Source organism: Herpailurus yagouaroundi, unplaced genomic scaffold (genome assembly GCF_014898765.1).
Source record: "Herpailurus yagouaroundi ecotype Mexico unplaced genomic scaffold, PumYag 160, whole genome shotgun sequence".
Classification (NCBI taxonomy): domain Eukaryota; kingdom Metazoa; phylum Chordata; class Mammalia; order Carnivora; family Felidae; genus Herpailurus; species Herpailurus yagouaroundi.
The window spans coordinates 46226243-46244679 of NW_024412401.1; the positions used below are offsets into that span (position 1 = coordinate 46226243).

The 18437-nt window shown below is 48.4% G+C and overlaps 1 protein-coding gene across 18 annotated transcripts in view; it reads right to left on the minus strand.

The window, feature by feature from the left end:
* DENND1A (DENN domain containing 1A) overlaps nucleotides 1–18437 on the minus strand; it is a 511997-nt gene that overhangs the window by 58054 nt on the left and 435506 nt on the right. For 15 of the 18 annotated variants that reach the window (XM_040482265.1, XM_040482264.1, XM_040482268.1 and 12 more), the window contains 5 exons: nucleotides 9409–9513; nucleotides 8943–9030; nucleotides 6792–6832; nucleotides 4190–4261; nucleotides 2888–2944 (listed from right to left, as the gene is read on the minus strand). In XM_040482265.1, coding sequence (XP_040338199.1) covers nucleotides 2888–2944; nucleotides 4190–4261; nucleotides 6792–6832; nucleotides 8943–9030; nucleotides 9409–9513 — 363 coding nt within the window. Of the gene's footprint in view, nucleotides 1–2887; nucleotides 3712–4189; nucleotides 4262–6791; nucleotides 6833–8942; nucleotides 9031–9408; nucleotides 9514–18437 lie in introns of those variants that run through there. The other 3 variants (XR_005792696.1, XM_040482278.1, XM_040482277.1) reach the window with 3 other exon arrangements.

Sequence of the window (18437 nt, forward strand, 5' to 3'; positions counted from 1 at the left end):
CCCCCCCCCCCCCCCCCCCCCCCCCCCCCCCCCCCCGATGCTCTGGAGGAAAGCACTACACTCTCTGTTTAGAAAGCGACAGCCGGGAAGCATCTTGGCCATTTCTTCTTCTTCCTAATTTTGAGCTTGACTTCAAAGAAGGCCAAGCTACAGAAGAACTTGACCACCTTGCTGCATTTATCCAGAGAAACATGTTATTATCCATCCTTCTTCTTCTTCTTTTTTTTTTTTTTGTTGTTGGGCTGAAGCAGAGCAGGTACGGAATAAAGCCACACTATAGTATCTATTAACAATTATTTGCCAATGGTCACACGGATACCGTGAAAGCTCCTCTTTCAGATGCTTTGAAAATCTGCTGCACAAATGAACAAGGGATGGAAAAGGGGCCCTGTGCAGTCATATTAGAGATGGACCCTCCACACACCATGGTGACCTCTCCGCAGGTCGGCCCCACATTTTCTATTTGCAATTCAAACCCAAGGCGGGAGCGCAGAGGGCAAGATTGGGTTCTTGATTATATCTGCGAGGTCACCATCACTATGCAGAGTTAGAGGAGGCCAGGTGGCAACCCAGTACATTTGAAAATTGGATCTTTGTTGGGAACTGCCTCAATTTCATAGCAGAAACCAAACTTGAGATGTCTGTATTAGACGCATCTGGGGAGCCACACGGATATGTTGCTGTGTGAAGGGGGGTGGGGGGTGGGGGGTGGGGGGGGGAGGGGAACAAAAAAAAAAGCCAAGGAAATATTTTCTGCCGCAGTGAGAGAGGTCAGATGAAGCCAAATCCTAAATTAGCTCAAGAAAGGGAGCAGGAGAGCACATCACTGAAGACCAAGTCCTGTCTGCACTGAACAATGCCAGAGTTTCAATTACAAAATAGCTCTTCCAAGAACAACTGCAAAATATCAAGCCTGTAGAAATCTGTAAGACCGAAGGGGGGAAAAGTGAAAATTGAAAAAGGTGCACTAATAGATCTGTCAACAGTCCGATGGTGACAAGCCACATTTCTATAAAATGCCTTCACCATTTGTGTCACCTGAAATGTACTGACACTTTCTATAGAACGTTATCTCCTGAAGCTATTCTTGAAAAGACTGGCAGGGGGAAGAGGAGAAGGGGAGGGAAAAATCTGCTTTAGATACTTTCAAGGAGAGGAGGGGGGGGGGCGTCGTGGAAGGAGCGCGATCTGGATTGTTTAAGTGAAGCTTTGAACAACAACATCACAAAACCGGAGCGGAACCGGTTATTTGCAGAAATGCTACGTATCATAAAAAGGGGATTTTCGGAAGGCCCAGCGCTTCCGTGTACCAGGAGGGAGGCGATGGCCTGCAGAGAGCAGATCCGACCAATAAGGAACATCTGTCCTCCGCCTGAGGAGGGACCCCTTTCTTTACTTACTTCCAGTGGTATTCTGACACCAGCTGAGCCGAGATCAGGTCATCAAGGAGGGAAGATTTGGTGAGAGAACTCCCCCCTCCCTGTCACTCTGTATTTTATCCCACTCAGTTACACGCGGCTGGGGTAGGAGATAAAAAAGTATGTATAGGACTTAACATCCAAGAATTCCACCTGCCGGCCTCTGGCAGGGTGCAACAGACCACAGTTAAGGTCTATCTGGATTTACACGACAGGAGTTTTATTTCGGGACTTGAATCTTGGCCGTTAAAAATTCACTCTCAGCTGAAACTAGGAATTTAAATGCTTAGTCAGAACAAATTATTTTGCAATTAAAAGAAAGGAATCAATTCCTTTGACCATTGCAAGTTAATGAGAGGTCCTTTCTGACTTCATAAAATTAAAACTGCTTTCAATTTTTTAAAAACTGCCAAGATAGACAAAGGCCCTTGTTCGAGTTGCACATTGGGGGGTGTGGGATAACGAAGTCAAGTGCTCCCAAACATCTTTTGGAAAAGCAAACACTTGTTTTAGACGGGCAGTAAGAAATGCTGTTGTCGTAAGAGCATGGATGCTAGAAATGGACGGGTCTGGAACCTGATCCCACTTCTGTAGGCTCCAGCAGTGTGTCCTTGGGCAAATTCCTTCACCTCCGAACCACAGTCTAGTCTCTTTACACACAAAATAGGAATAATACCCCGCCCCGGGGCTGTTCTAAGGCTTAAATGTAAAAGCCCCCAGCACGGACCATCCTTAGGAAGTGGTGACTGAAGGGTGACAACAGTAATACTGATGACATTCATCATAATATAAAAATGCCCTCTGCTACGTTCCCCTCCCTGTACAAGGCTAGAGAATCAGGCAGGGGACTCCGGGCCAGCGTGCAGCTGTAGGTTTCATACCATTTTACTTGATGGTCCAGGAAGATAAAGTCCTCTCCCTGTCTCCCGAGAGTCTGAAATGGGAACTGCTGGGCTCCTCTTGGTGAACCCACCACCGTGAGGAGAGCCCGCGGCGTCCTCCAGAAACCCACCCTTTGTGCCCTATGTCTGCATGGTGGCCAGGTGCCTGCCGGGATCATGGCAGTCATTTCCCTGGAGATGCTTCTGGGTTTTGGTCATAAGCAGCCCCAGGGCAGAGGTCGGCTGTGGTGCCCAGATGGGGGGCGGGGGGTGGGGGTGGCGCTGAGCCAATTTCGATACAGCCCGGTGAACCCCAGGCCTGGTGGGGTGGGCAAGGGGCAGACTGGCAGTAGGGACTCTGAACTTGCTTGCCTTTGTGGGTTTAAGCCAGTCTTAATGTTATTTGAAGACAGTTTTTTGTCTGTGAATATTTATAACAGTGTGAAAACTCCCGGACAGCTGGTAATGCATTTTGAAGTGTGCTAACAACACTGTATCAAACAGCCCTCTATTGATCACATCATACTTTTTTGTGGCCACGCATTTCATACACGGTGCTTATACATTTTGAATAAGAACTTCAAGTACCTTTTGCTTCAAGCGGTTTTTCACCTCTTTTATTCCCATTTTTGCATGATCTTTTGCCTGCATGAAAAATTAATTTAAGTTAAGATTCCCTCTCTGCTTCCAGCAGGGACTATGCTTGATTTCAATCCGTCGTGAATCACCTTCTCTGATTACTAGAAAAAGGAAGGAAAAATGGGATCATCAAGTCGAAAACATAATGGCTATGAAAACAAATACAATGTTAAGAGGTTAAAAAAAAAATGCCTTAAAGAGGCTACGGAGATTTTATTTTCTGCATTTTGACGGCACTGATTTTTTCCCCCCCTTCCAAAGCCCTTCATCTGCTCTCTATGATTATTTATCTCAGCAGCCCGGTGATAGCCACCAGTAAGTGTGGAGCAGCAGCTTTTGAGACTGCTAGAATCTGAATATCTATTACATTTCACCAGGGCAGGGCCTCAGGACCAATTTCCTGCCGGGGCTGAATGGCCTGAGCCGACACGTTGCTGGGTGCCCCTAGTGCCGTTCCTTAAATCCCATTTCGGCACACACCCTAGCTTTTATTTTCTGTCGTTTCAGACCTGTGTGGTTCTCTTGGCAGGCCACCCGCCCGGCTAAAATAACTACAGTTTAAGCACGGAAAGGACTAACAAAATTAAAAATGGAAATAAAACAAAACCACCCCAGTTAAGTGGCTCACAGTCAAATTAGCAAGCAAGAGAAACCATGAGAAAAAAAAAAAAAATACTTGAGGCTTGTAAAAGATGGCACATCGGATCGGGAACTGACGTGTTCTCCTATTTTCTCTCTGCTTGTGGGCATGGGTTTCACAAACAATGCACGTCCTATAGGGCAGTGGTGAGAGAGATTGATGAAGAATTGGGGACAAAAATCAGGGAGTGTGTCCCACCGTGAACGGTCTTCAGTAACCAGCAAAGGAGCTGCTTTATTTTGACGTGATAATGGGGATACCCACAGGAAAGGTTTTACCAGAACACTCCGCAGACCACGCCTCCAGGTCCCAGGGACACCGGCACAGAACAGCCAGCATCTTAAGCCACCCAGTCTCTATTTTAGTACAAGCTAAAACCCGTAGCTTCCCATTTCTTGAGGGCAGCAACTGTGAGCACAAACAGTTCCAATGAAAAACATCACCGACCTGGTCACAAAATATCAACACTACATAATTCTAAGAGCCTCGGAAGCTTTAGGATACAGCCAGCCCCTGATTCACCTCTGCAAGGCAGGGTCAGGTGTATTTAAGGGTTTAGTCATGCTAAGGGACAGATCTGTTTGGATCCTGAGTGCAAGACCCGTACTCACAAACTTATAGACAGTCTTCATAGCTGGGTTCGCCTTTGTTTTCACGGTATTCAGAATGGCTCCGCTTCCTTTCTATAATAAAAACATCAATTGGCAACTTGGACTGAAGAGAACAGTAGGCCAACACCAACAGAAACCTCTTCCCTTTAAACAAGTTAAGCAACATTCCAAGAGCGTGTAATTTAATTAGAGAAACAGGCCTAGATGGTAACTGGTCCTGGGCAAGTAGTTACGGCCATGGTAGAATCACTATGGGTGGTTCTGGGAGAGCAGGGTGCGGATCCAGACACTGATAACTAGGCGCAGGGGGGGCCCAGTATTTTGGTTGGCACCAGTCTGCTGGCTGGAAGAAAAGCTCTTCCCAGGCTCTCTGAGGCAAGCTTTCCCCATAGCAATCTATGACTTCTCAAGAAATTCTAGTTTATTTGGCTACCCGGAATCATGTGCCTTCCTTTCCTCACCTTGGTTTTCTGTGTTGTTAGTTTTAATCACTCTGGCAGGCTGCCTCCCTTAACATTGATATCTTGAGAAAAGGAAAGAATGAGTAGCCATCAACATCAATCATGGCTCTCGTACACATCCGACATACCAATTTCTTGGTTTAGGTTCTCTGGGAGAGCGGGGAGAAGAGGAGGAAAGATGGCTCTCCCAGGACACAAAGGAGGCCAAGGGATGGATACGTAGTGCACAGGCTCCAGGTATTTTGTGAGCCCTCACTGCGGAGGCACCTGTGTTAGCCTTGCAGGATATGGAGTCACGGGAAGGCTGGCCTAAGCCGTCAAGGACCTCCAGTATGGTGGGGGGGGGGGGGGCGTGCCCCAGGGTAAATAGCCGCAGCTGAAGGTCCTGAGGGCCGCACTACCTGTGTGCGCAAGGCGCGTGGAGGCAGCTCATGGTCTGCAAGGTCAGAGAAGGAGTTAAGAGGATGAAGCATTTGGCCTGGTCCATGAGGGATGATGAGGAGTTCACACAGGGGGATAGGATGGGTAAGGGCATTCGAGAGATAGGGAAGAGCACATTAAAAAAAGTGCAGAGGCTGAAAAGCCATGCGATCCTAGGAAGTGGTCAGTGCATCATGGGAGGAATGGCCAGCGGGGCTGAGGCCAGATGAGGTCAGCTCACGAAGGGCCAGGATATGGAGCCGGCACTCCTGAGGATTTTTAATCAAATGTATCACATAATCTGATTTGTGCTGGTTTGGAAAGATAATTCTAACTGATTCGAACAAAGAGACTGGATCAAGTGGGCATATAAAAGAATAAGATACATGGGGCGCCTGGGTGGCGCAGTCGGTTAAGCGTCCGACTTCAGCCAGGTCACGATCTCGCGGTCCGTGAGTTCGAGCCCCGCGTCAGGCTCTGGGCTGATGGCTCAGAGCCTGGAGCCTGTTTCCGATTCTGTGTCTCCCTCTCTCTCTGCCCCTCCCCCGTTCATGCTCTGTCTCTCTCTGTCCCAAAAAAAAATAAATAAACGTTGAAAAAAAAATTAAAAAAAAAAAGAATAAGATACAGTAATGTAATTATTAGGATTAACACTTAGCACAATTTTTGGTAACAGCCCGTATTAGAAATTTTGAGCTTTAATTAAAAAACATTGCAGTCTGACCCAGAAAGCATTCTGTGTCATAGGACAATATGAAATTTTGACCTGCTCATTTATTCCATACTGCTTTCCAAAATTACTCAGTATCCTATTTCAATGGTCCTTTGGAATATTAAAACTCCTTTTGTCAATCAATCAGCAAGTCCTTATTGCTGGTCTGTGATTTGCCAAGTGCAGTGTTTGGCCATACAAGAAGAACAAAAGAGGTCTTTCATTGAGGAATTCCTTACTCTCGGCCAAATGCAGCCACTTCCAAGGGACCTGAGTTGGCAGTGGTGTGCTTGGCTCGTAAGCAGAAAAGAACACTTATCACATTATGTTGCAGTTGCCTGTTTACGTGTGCCTCCCCAAGAAGACAGCAAGCTCCCCAGGGCAGGGCCTGTGTCTTTCTGCTCCCCACTGTGTCCCCAGCATGGCCTCCGGTACACAGGAAGCCTTCAGCACACGCACACTGATAAACCTGGGCAAAGGCGAGAAGTTGAATTCTTTAGTGGCTTCTGAAGACCTGGGCACCTGGCTTCTAACACAGCCAGAAACTGTTCATAACCACAGCGAGGGGATAAAAAATAAAATAAAATAAAAAAACCAGTGATTTGTTCTCCACCCTCCTGGGAGCCTTTGCTGTGAAAAACACTGCAGGGCGGCAAGAGGGACACATTTTTGGTTTTCCCATGAAAATGTCCCAATCGTGCTGGTCTGGAAGGAGACGCCCCAGAAAACGCTCTAGGATGACAACATCCACTCAACACTCCTGGGCCAGCTTCCTGAGACGAGGAAGCTTCTCCTGGCTCTCCTTGCTCTCACAGAAGGATGCTTCGGACAGACTCCTCCTGCAAGCCTCCACCTGGCACTCGATGGCCTGGCTTTACAAACAGAAGCATCTTCAGCTGAAAGAATGGAGGGCCCAGGCGGGATGACCACCCTGTGGGTGGCAGGGGAGGCAGAGGGCTACCAGGAGGCTCAGAGGGGCCCGGGTAGCTCTGAGGGGGGGCACACTTACCCGGACTGTGGAGAGCCACTGATGGTAGAGTTTATCGCTGCCTGGGGAAAGAGGAATCAGAGAACGGGTTAATGTCATGTGCCCTCAGGAGTTCCTCCAATTGCTTACAGCGAGCAGGACTTGGAAAGTTCAAAATCTAGAGAAACACGTGAGGCTCCCGTGCTCTACTCCCTGCAGGAGGCAGCCGTGAGTTGCCGCCGCGAGTTTTCTTTCTCAAACTGAGATCTGATCCTATCAGTGCCCTCAGCGCCAACCCAAATCCTCCTCCCCCATTGCCTACTGGATAGAGTTCGGGTGCAACCCCTTAGCAGCCCTGACTCTCTTCTCCAGTCTGGTCTGGGCCCCTCCCACATTCAGCTTTTCCATCCCGTACTTGCATTCCCCGCTTTCTCCATTCCCTCACCAATGCTGTTCCCTTGGAGGCCGCCATTCCCCACTCTCTGTGCTGAGGGACCGGCTCCGATGTCATTTCCTCGCTAAGCCTCTCCCGCCCCTTCCTCTGACCAGCCCTCTAAAACAGGCAACACTCACTCAGAAGTCCACATTCTCTGAAGTTCTGTGAGCCAGCCCAGGGCAGGAACCACAGGGCTGCGTGTCCCCACACTGCTGGACACACACTCAGCCCCCCAACACACCGGGGCAGCGACAGGGAAAGGAAAGGCGGGCGCTGTTGGGGAACTTACTCATTTTATCTGGGGGGATAAGGAGGTCTTATCACCGGACAGCTTTTCTAGAAGCTCTGAATGACTTGACTGAGTTTAATAACACAGAAAGCCCCGTCTTGTCCTCAGAATTGGCATTCAACTCTGAGAGTGCGGTCTCCTTTGTGAAGCTCTCACGTTAGCATGAGGATTAGTGGAGTCCTAGTCTAACTGCATGAGAGCCTATTTCTGCTCTTTTTCCCTGCACTGGTTTAATCTGTGTTTGTCTTTAGTTACGCATCTCTTTCTCCCACCAGTAAAAGCTCCTCGAGGGCAAAACCGGGTCCTCGGGTTCTTACTCCATGGGGCTCTGGAAATGTCTATCAGTGTCCACAGACTCAGTTTATTGGGGACTTGTGCTCCCCGTGCAGCACAGGCTGGTCAGGCCTGTAAACGGGGTTTTATAGGTGAGAGATTCTGCCCGACTCTAGGAGTTGGATTATAAACTCAGTCCAGACCAGACACACACCCAGCAATGAGGGGGCTGGCGGCATGAGTATTATGATTTTGCACTTGGTTTTGGCTTCACTGCCAAAGACTAAGGCTTCGGGACTCGGAAAGAAGGCCAGATTGGGATTGGAGAGTCACTAACACCTCTCTGGGCCTCAGATGCCTCCTCCGAAAGAGGAGAGGCCGACCTCTCCAGGTCTAATAGTCTGTGGCGACCGGGCACGCTGTGATGACTGTCACCTTTTAAAGAAATGCCCACTGGGGCGCCTGGGTGGCGCAGTCGGTTAAGCGTCCGACTTCAGCCAGGTCAAGATCTCACGGTCCGTGAGTTCGAGCCCCGCGTCGGGCTCTGGGCTGATGGCTCAGAGCCTGGAGCCTGTTTCCGATTCTGTGTCTCCCTCTCTCTCTGCCCCTCCCCCGTTCATGCTCTGTCTCTCTCTGTCCCAAAAATAAATAAACGTTGAAAAAAAAAAATTAAAAAAAAAAGAAATGCCCACTTAGCAGTGAACCTGTGCTAGCATCCTGTCCTGATGGCTGCACGGGCCTTTCCTCATGGACTCTGAGTTAATCTCCACAGGATTCCTGTGAGGTGGGCAGCGTTCTCCTTGGTGCTTAGACGGGGACGCTTCAGCTGAAGAGGGGACATGGCCTGACCAAGTTCTCACCACTTTGCTGGAAGTGGGGGCCCCGATTTGAAGCCAGCTCTTCTAACTCGACATCCTGAGTGCTTTGTGCTGTAGCATGCTGGCCACTACATTTAACTAGACTTTGGCCACCCAGGGGAAGCAGGTGACCTCAGGACAGAAGATCTCAGACAGGCCAAGGTACCTCTGTCGTATCAGAAAATGAAGAGGGATTCCTCAAGCATTTCAAGGGTGAAATAAGTCTCCCCCTAACCGCCACTGAAGGGAAAAAGAAGCTAATGTCACTCCTTGCCACGCACACTCTAGTCCCACATAACGGCCCACAGCACGGAAAGGAAAATAAAACGCTTTCTTACCAGCATACTCGCCCATGCTGATCTCCTCTTCAAAAACGTCACTGAAGCCTTCGCCAGAATTGAGAAGATCCAGTCTACCATCGATAAACTATATAAAGAAAGAACGAAAGCGCAACAGCTTATGCAAAGAAACAGAGGGAAAACCATTCAGCTGGGCACCTGAGGGTATGACCAAAGAACCGCTATGTTTCCCAAGACAGGAAAGGGCCTTTGGAACCGTGAGGTTTTTGTTTTGTTTTGTTTTTTAAAGTGAGTTTTCAAAATACTGGCTGCATGTTTATGATAACTTGTGAAATCGAATGGCACATTTGTGAAGGGTCCGTCTGGTCGCTGACCACCCTCTGCGCCCACTCCCCCTCCCCAGACCCTGAGCCCTTTCAGGCTGAGCCTTGGTCCATCCAACACGACAGCTGCAGAGAGCCCCATCGGGGGTCCAGACACGGGCCACCCTCAGGAGGGCCGGTACCTGTTTGAAGAGCTGTAGCTGGATGGCATTCTGCAGGAACTGCCTCATGGCTCCCGAGCGATAATGGGACACAAAGGCTTCTTCACAGAAGGTGATTGGCTCCTCCTGAGAAATGGAGATGGGAGAGGAGGGTTGGAGGCACAGGGCGAAGGCGGTCAGTTCTTAGACTCAGTTAGACGGCACTTCTCCATCTGCTAATTTATTTAATCCTCGTTTACCTGGCGAAGTGGCTACTGTCATTGAAGGCATTCTATTCTGTGGAAGAGGAGGCGGTTTCAGAGAGGAAAAGCCACCCCCCAAAGTCCCAGAGCTGGTGGGAGGCGGAGCTTCTGAACCCCACCCCTGGCCCCTTCCATAGGAGCCAGTCATATCCTGACAGCAAGCCAGTGGGATGTGCCTTCCAACGCGATTAATTTCCAAGCTTTTCTCTTCACTTTGAAGAGAATCCTTTCTTCGGGGAGCACCTTGTACAGATAGAGCCCTGATAGTAAAACTGCCCAGATGCTCTTTGGGAAGCAAGGGGCAGGGGTGGTGGTGGCTGGGCTCTCCTTGCTGGGCCTCCTCTCTCACCCCAGTACCTTTGCAGTCCCTGAGGCCTCGGCCATGGAACACAGTTTGGAAACCATTTACACAGGGCTCTCAACCATTAGTAAATTATAAATTTAAAATATTTACTTATTTACTTTGAAAACGCTTATGAGGGAGAGAGAACGAATATCCCAAGCACACTCCGTGCTCAGCACGGAGCCAGAGGTAGGCTCGATCTCACGACCTCGAGATCGCCACCTGAGCAAAAACCAAGAGCTGGATGCTTAATCAACAGAGCCACCCAGGCGCCCCTAAAATGATTATTTATATTAAAAAGCGGGGATGATGAAAAATAAGATTTACCATCCAGTCAACTGTGTGCTTATTACGTTTAACCCAACTACACTTTATGAGTGAAGAAAATAACACCCTAAGCGGAAGACACAGCCCATCCTTGTAGTCAACACCTCGATCCTTCTTTGAAGGTATCTGGAGTGCTCATCTACTCAGACAAGTCTTTAATTCCAGTGGTGGATCCTCAATTCTGAAAGATCAGACTTTTCTACCTTGAACTGAATTAAAGGGACTCCTCCCTTCACAGACTTGGTGGCAAACACAGAGATGTTTGAAGCTGCACTTTCATCCTGTTTTAATGAGTTGTGTGCGTGTTAAATTTACTGTCTGGTTGCTGTAAATTCCAAGGGTTCCTCTTGCTTCAGTCTAGCCAATATTAGCTCAGCAATTGGGCAGACATTCTACAAAAGGTGCCAGGATGCCCCCCCCCATTAGGGTGGGGGGAGTGCTTATTTTTATACAGTTAAACCCCACCTAATTTTACAAAGGATCGGAGACAGCCTACACCGGCACCTGAAACAAAGGAAAAAATCAGATCTGAAAGAATACGTAAATATATAAAACGTGTTTACTTAGGAAAAGAGTATCTGGATATGCACATCCTGTACATATGGTTCCTAAAACAAAGTTACAAAATTAGCTCTGAGTTTCCTGGCTGCAAAAGCAAGAAGGGAAATGTGCAAACTTTACAATTGTCCATGAGGACAAAAAGCATAGTGGTTCCTCAGGAAAAAGAGCTTTTCATGACACTTGCTACTCTGACATGTATCTACACCTTCCTTGCTGAACAGCTGAGATGGGCTAGTGATAGCAAAGGCCCACCTAACACCCCATCCTTGTGGCCTGCAAGTTCTGCTTCCCATCCTGGGAACCACAGCAGGGCAATGAAGTCCCTCTCCAGGCCATCTCATCCATGAGCAGTGTCACCCATACACGGATGACTCCTGATAATACTGTATGTAGCTTGGCATCCTTCGCTCTAAAACCATATCTGTCTCAATCCCCATCTGGATGGTCCTTCAGCACCTTAAACTCAAAATGGCCAAAACTCTCAATTATAATCCCACCCAGACTTTACCCCAAATCTGTTTCTTTCTAAAACAAAATTTTTTTAATCTTTACTTTTGAGAGAGAGAGACAGAGAGAGAGCACGCGCGCGCGCACGTGAGCAAGGAGAGGCAGAGAGAGGGAGACACAGAATCTGTAGCAGGCACCAGGCTCTGAGTTGTCAGCACAGAGCCTGATGAGGGGCCTGAACCCATAAGCCGTGAGATCATGACCTGAGCTGAAGTAGAACGTTCAAGTGACTAAGCCACCCAGGCGCCCCCCCCAAGTTTCTTTCTTAAGCTGGCACTGTCCACAGCTACCCATGAACCTATCACACTGCCCAAGTCCTCCTTGGTTTGCCAGGGAAAGGTCTCAAGTTTGTCCCTATTTGCCATCACTGCCTGGCACAGGCCTGCTCACCATGGTGGAGACTGAATTCTATGTCCCCTCCTGTCTACTCCAGTTCTTCAGGATTTCTAAAATGCACGTTAGATCATGCTACTAGCCTACTCAGGAACTGTGACTGCAGAGGCGTTAAACTTCGTGATGATCTGGTTAATGTTCACTTCTTCCACCAGACTATAAGCCTCACGCTGGCAAGAGGGCACCTGTTTCACTCAACATCGTACACTTAGCAGCTCGGGAGTTATGGACACAGGGTCCCGTGTGGGAGAGGAGAGAAACGGTCCTAGCTCCTTAGCTGGGCAGATAAACCCTTCCTAAGCTGAGCCCAGCTTTCTTTTCCAGAGTCCTTTTGTGTCCCTTATTCCTCCCCATACGCCCCCCCCCTCCCCGGCAGGTACCTTCTGCTCTAAGTGCATTTCTCCTGATCACATGGCATGTCCTTTTCCACTTGCTTCCTTGCGTTTGCCAGTTCTGTTCCTTGCACCTGGACTATTTTCCTCTTTTTTTAAAAAAAATGTTTAAATTTTTAAAAATGTTTTTATTTATTTTTGAAGGAGAGAGAGAGAGAGACAGAGCATGAGCAGGGGAGGAGAGAGAGAGAGGGAGACACAGAATCCGAAGCAGGCTCCAGGCCCCGAGCTGTCAGCACAGAGCCCGACACAGGGCTTGAACCCACGAACTGTGAGATCATGACCTGAGCCGAAGTCAGATGCTCAACCGACTGAGCCACCCAGGCGCCCCTGGACTATCTTCCTCTTAAACACAGGCCTCTGTGTGGCAGTCACTCACCCCTGCTCAATCCTCCCACCCTGCCTGGCATACTCCCTGGGTGCTGAGTAATCTTCACTGGTGTCCCTATGACCAGGAGCTAAAGAGGGCAGAGGTCCTGCTGGACTTCGGGCTACACTGCCCAGACACAGTGCAGAGCCCCGCTCTGTATCCCTACCTCCATGCCCGCCGCTGCTAGAAGCTCAGGAATGTTGCTTAAAGAACCACAGGATGAGCCTGACCCTGGTTCCTGCCACAGGAGCCCTGTGGTCTTGGTGTGGCTGAGACACCACTTGGCCTGATGGTAAAGAGGTCTCCGATCACGATGCCAGGCGAGTGACACTGGTGTCCAGGGAGCTTAGAGCTCCTTGGAGGAAATGCTCATTGGAGCTGTTAGCATTCGCTCCTAGAGCTGTGGCCCAGTATTGCCAGGAAGAAGTCTGCTGAGGGACCAATAAATTCGAGAGAGAGTTTGCAACCAGATTTGTATGTAAGGGTGGCCTGAGGCAGAATTTAGTTGTAGGAGAGCAGAAAGAATCTCAGCTTTATGGAGACATGAACACTTTGGGCCTGTTGCCTACTTACTGGAGGTGACATCCCCCCTGGATCAGATGTCTGCGCCATAAAAATGGACAAAAGGGCACGGATGGGAAAGATTCAGGGAAAATGTGACAATGGGGGCTTTTTCTGTAAAAAGCTTAAAGGACAGCATCAGCAGTGTCAGTTAGACACGGGGACAAATGCTAACATACAGTGTAGAGCTACTGGAGTGGGGTGGGCGGCAAAATGTCCACAGGAGCCAGGAGACGAAAAGGCTAATCCTCCCAGGGTAGCAGGCCAGAAACTGTGCGAGAAAGTGGGCACATCTTGGCGGATCCTAAAAGCGTGAACAGAAGTCAGGTAGGCAAATCCCATCTATGTAGAGCAACTGTTTAATTCTAATCCTGGTGAAGAACAGGGACACTGTCACCCCTTGTCACGTATAGGGGTCTGGCTGACCACAGGCCCAGAGGGCTCACTTCCCTGGAGCTACTCACCATCTAAGGAAATGGTAATCACCACAGTTCACCTAAGTCTTTACAGAATAACAGGGAGGGTCACTTGCCCAAGGTCACGAGACCCATAAATGGCAATGGCCTTCAAAGTCCAGCCATCACGCATGAGGTCCACTCCAGGCCCAGGTTGTCTCCGAGGCCCCAGTTCTGTTTGGTCATCTGTAAGAGAGCATGGGACTCCTTCAGGTTGGGACCCCTCATGTTTTCAGGGTCATGAGCTTGACCCTGGTTGCTGCCACAGGAGCCTGTGGTCTCAGTGTGGACAGATGTCCCACGCACCAGCCCCACAGAGATGAACACTCCCAGGGGTAAGCAACCGACCGTGAAGGCTTTCTGTCACAGGTCCAGACCAAGGAAGCTGAACCATTTGCCCCAGCTATTCAGTTCTCCCTCCTGTGGTTGAAAAGGCCACCCCACTCCACTCCCTGCAGCAGAGAGGAGTAAGGGTGGGTGTCTCCTGAAACCCTCCTTTGTAAGAATTGCTGATTTAGTTCTCCTGTTATGCTGATTAAACCTTTTGTCTTCTTAGGCGACATTTAGCGATGGGACCACTGGCGGACAGCTACATGAATGCAAGCAAGGCAGACCGTGAGTGTTCAAGCTTAGATCACATTAGTAGAGTTTTCCATCTATGACCCGGAGGACAGTAAAACACAGCTGCTTAACCCTATCAAGGACTTTGGTACCAACAGACAAGTTTTACTCCTGGATTATCTTCTTGACATATGGAACCAATTGAAAACTTCATTACTAATGAATCAATCTTTGTTAACAGGTGAAGTTGGTGATTCCAGAGGTTTTTGAGACTTCTAGAAATAAATGGCTTTTATCCACAGCATTGTGGGTACTGGTGTAAAAATAAAATCTCCTCTTACAGTCTTCTGAGGAGACAACTTTCCTCGTTCTGCTGGTCCATACTTAAAATACTACACTCCTTATTTTCCTGCACAAATTTATCAAAAATTTTTTTTAATTTTTTTTTTTAATGTTTATTTATCTTTGAGACAGAGAGACACAGAGCATGAACAGGGGAGGGTCAGAGAGAGAGGGAGACACAGAATCTGAAACAGGCTCCGGGCTCCGAGCTGTCAGCACAGAGCCCGATGTGGGGCTCGAACCCACGGACCGCAAGATCATGACCTGGGCTGAAGTCGGACGCTCAACCGACTGAGCCACCCAGGCGCCCCGATTTATCAAAATTTTATGTGCACATTTACTCTGCAATTCTAAGGGGAAAAAACGAGGCACTCCTTTATGGCCCTTGCTTAAAAAATATATAAATAGTAATTTTGCAAGATTCAGCCATTCAAACATTTAAAAAACACCCACTATGTGCCAGGATCTGTGTTAGAGGAACATAAACGTGAATAAAACACATTTCCTGTAAGTAATACTCCTATCAGTTGAGGGGTGGGGAGTGGCCGAAGGTGGAGATGATCCAAGAATGGCAGGATGTTATGTTTACAGACATTACTCAAAGTAGCCAAAAAGCTAGAAGCAACCCAAAGGTCTGCAGGTGAATGGCTATACGTACAACGAAGTATCATTCAGCCTTAAAAGGGAAAGAATTTCTGGCACATTCCATAATAGGTTTGAACCTTTAAAACATCGTGTTAAATAAAATAAGCCAAGAACAAACGGACAAATACTGTCTGATTCTACGTATATCTAGAGTAGTCAACTTCCTGGGGACAGAAAGTAGAAAGGTGGTTGCCAGAGGCTGGATGGGGAGGGATGGGGGGCTGGTTAACAGGACTTTCCTCTTTGCAAGATGAAAAAAGTTCCAGAAATGGATGGTGGTGATGGCCGCACAAAAATATGAATGGCTTAATGCCACTGAACTGTACATTTAACAATGGTTATTGTGGTGAATTTTATGTTATGTGTGTTTTACTATAATTAGAATTTTTTTAATCTATAAAAGACAGAATGTTTATAATTGTGGAAGCTGGGTAATGGGTATGTGGGAGTTCATTTACTTTGCATAAATTTGAAGTTTTCCATAATAAAAAGTCCAAAAGAAAAGTTCCTATTATCAAGGAATTCCGTCTAGCTCAGGCAACTAAAAACCACAATACAGTGCGAAAACTGGCGTACCTGAGGGCTGGTTATTTTTGAATACTGCGGGGCGGGCAGGGGGTAAAGGCACTTAAAAAAAAACAAACCTTAAAAAAAATTTTTTTTTTTTTGATCCAGTTAATGTAACACAACACAGTGGAGAGAGAATGTGTCTTGGAATCAGAAAGACCCGGTCTCGATCTGTGACTCTGACCACACTAGTTACGTGATGTCAGGGGACTTTCATCCCTCACCTGTGACACTTAATCAAGCCTGGTCCATCAATGTGGAAGGTGACAACAAATTACAGCAAGTAGGTTTTCCACAAATAACCATTTTCTTTCTTTATTTTTTAATGTTTAATTTTTGAGACAGAGACAGAGCGTGAGTAGGGGATGGACAGAGAGAGAGGGAGACACAGAATCCGAAGCAGGCTCCAGGCTCCAAGCCATTAGCACAGACCCCCACGCGGGGCTCGAACTCATGAACCGTGAGATCACGACCTGAGCTGAAGTCAGACGCTCAACCGACTGAGCCACCCAGGCACCCCAATAACCATTTTCTTAAGGGCAGAGATTGGGTTTTACCAGGGCTGGCAACATAATGTGGGGGACACAGTGCAACAAGAATATGCAGGAAAAAAAAGTGCTGTGAAGTCTATAAGCGCCATGCTAAAATATAAGGCTTTTTCTTTCTTTCATGGTTTCTTTCTAGGCCCATAATGGTGCTTTTTAAGTTTACTATTTAATGTCATTCTATGTAAAGAAAAAATAAAAATTTAAATTATTAGCATGATTGCTAATATCAGCAATTATTAGCTAATAATATAGCTAATTATTAGCATTATTGCTCAACTTTATACTGTGCAATGTGCCAGTTTTAAATGCTAACATGTGGGATCGTATTTCCTAACTCACAAATGCATTTGTGTTTTGTTCTTATCAGCCAGTGGAAATGCTGCACAAAACTAATTAAATGTTTTTATTTCAATTCCTGATATACACATGTCCTACTAACACTCTCTGCCTTCCGCTGACTGATGAGAAAGGAAGAGGAACTATGGTTGCTCCATCTTTTCCTTTCCTTCTTGGTCATCATTTTCACGGTAAGTAGGCGGCTAATACCGCGTGAATGGGAAATGCGATCGTTTGAGGTTCTTACAACAGCACTGCCTTCTGCTGGCATTGAAACAAGTTTTAGTTCTAACATAGAACGTGGCTCTCTTGGGGCTGCCGGCGCCCCTCCTTCTCGGTTGTGGACATGACAGCTTTACCTTGTCAGCGCTTTGAGTCTCGCCGAACCCCCAGACCCTGTGGGTCCACTGGGACTGTGTGCGTGGGGCTCCGAGAAGTTCTATGTGGCTGGGATGGCAAGACTCCGGGGAGGAAATCTGTGCAGGCCTTCTCTGCTCATTCACACGCTCCATCCTGGATGGATGCCCCCTCGGGCTACTTTTACCGAACACAAGTTTGAAGGTAAAATTATTAAGCATTTCAAGATGGTGGCAGACAAGCATAAAAGTGGGCACAGGCCTGACACTTCTCCCCTTTCCCTTTACGGGATAAATACTCAGTAGGGGCTCTGGAGGTTGACCTCTGTTTGCCATCTGACTTAGTAACAGCAGCCTAGAATAGCTGCAAGCAAGTTTGTGGGCCCATGGAGGTGGGGTTTCTAAACTCGTGCGCAGGACGCTTCCCCAGCTGAATTTTCTGGCTACGACATCCTGTCTACTTCATCCACACACTCATCTCCTGCCCCAGAGACTCTGGACTGCCCGCCACACCCAATCTCTCCCCGCACACGCACTCCTCTGGCTTCCTTCTTCACTTTACGTCCTCTGAGAACCTTGCCTGATGCCTTCAGGGGGAGAGAAGCCCTCAGTTCCACCCGCCACCTCCACACCAACGCCACCTGGGCCAGCCGACACCCCCAACGCGCTGCAGGCTCCCCGGAGGGCGGGCTACCCTCAGGACCGGGCATGCGGCGTCGGCTGCACGAAGAGGCAGGCAGGGGAGTGGGACGCGGAGCCGGGTTCCAGTCCCGGCTCTGCCCTGTGTGCAAATGATGCAGATGACAGCAGCTCTCAGATCCACACTCTCCCGCCAGCCTCGGGGGGGTGCCGGGGGTTACACTGGGAAGGATGCAGTGCTGTGGTCAATTGTGCTCGACCCTGGCCACGCACTGGAATCACCAGGGGTGCCTTTCAAATCCCCATGCCACAGGGCCACGGTTTGTTTTTTTTTTAAACAACTTTTTAATGTTTATTTATTTTTGAGAGAGAGAGACAGAGTGTGAGTGGGGGAGGGGCAAAGAGAGAGGGAGACGCAGAATCTGAAGCAGGCTGCAGGTTCTGAGCTGTCAGCACAGAGCCCGACGTGGGGCTCAAACCCACAAACCGCGAGATCATGACCTGAGCCGAAGTCAGACGCTTAACTGAGTCACCCAGGCACCATTACGAGGCCGCAGTTCCTAAAACTCTCTAGGACTCCAACATACTCGAGGCAGATAATCACTGCTGTAGGTACAAGAGACTAGCACAGCGCCTAGCCCAATCAACATTCAGTTTTTAAAATGTACGAATGAGGAAAATCGGAAAATCTGGCCCCATCTATCACCAGCAGTCCCAACGTGGTTGCATCTTGTTTCAATACCTCCACGTTCCTAATAAAACACCCGAGTCCCTGGCTAAAGTGCAGCACAGCCAGGAACCCTGTTCTGAAGTGTGCAAAGGGGGCTTCCACAGCCCCTGGCGGGTAGCTAGTACTACCCCACAGGCCACGCTGGGAATCTCACGCTGAGCCCCCTGCCCAGGGC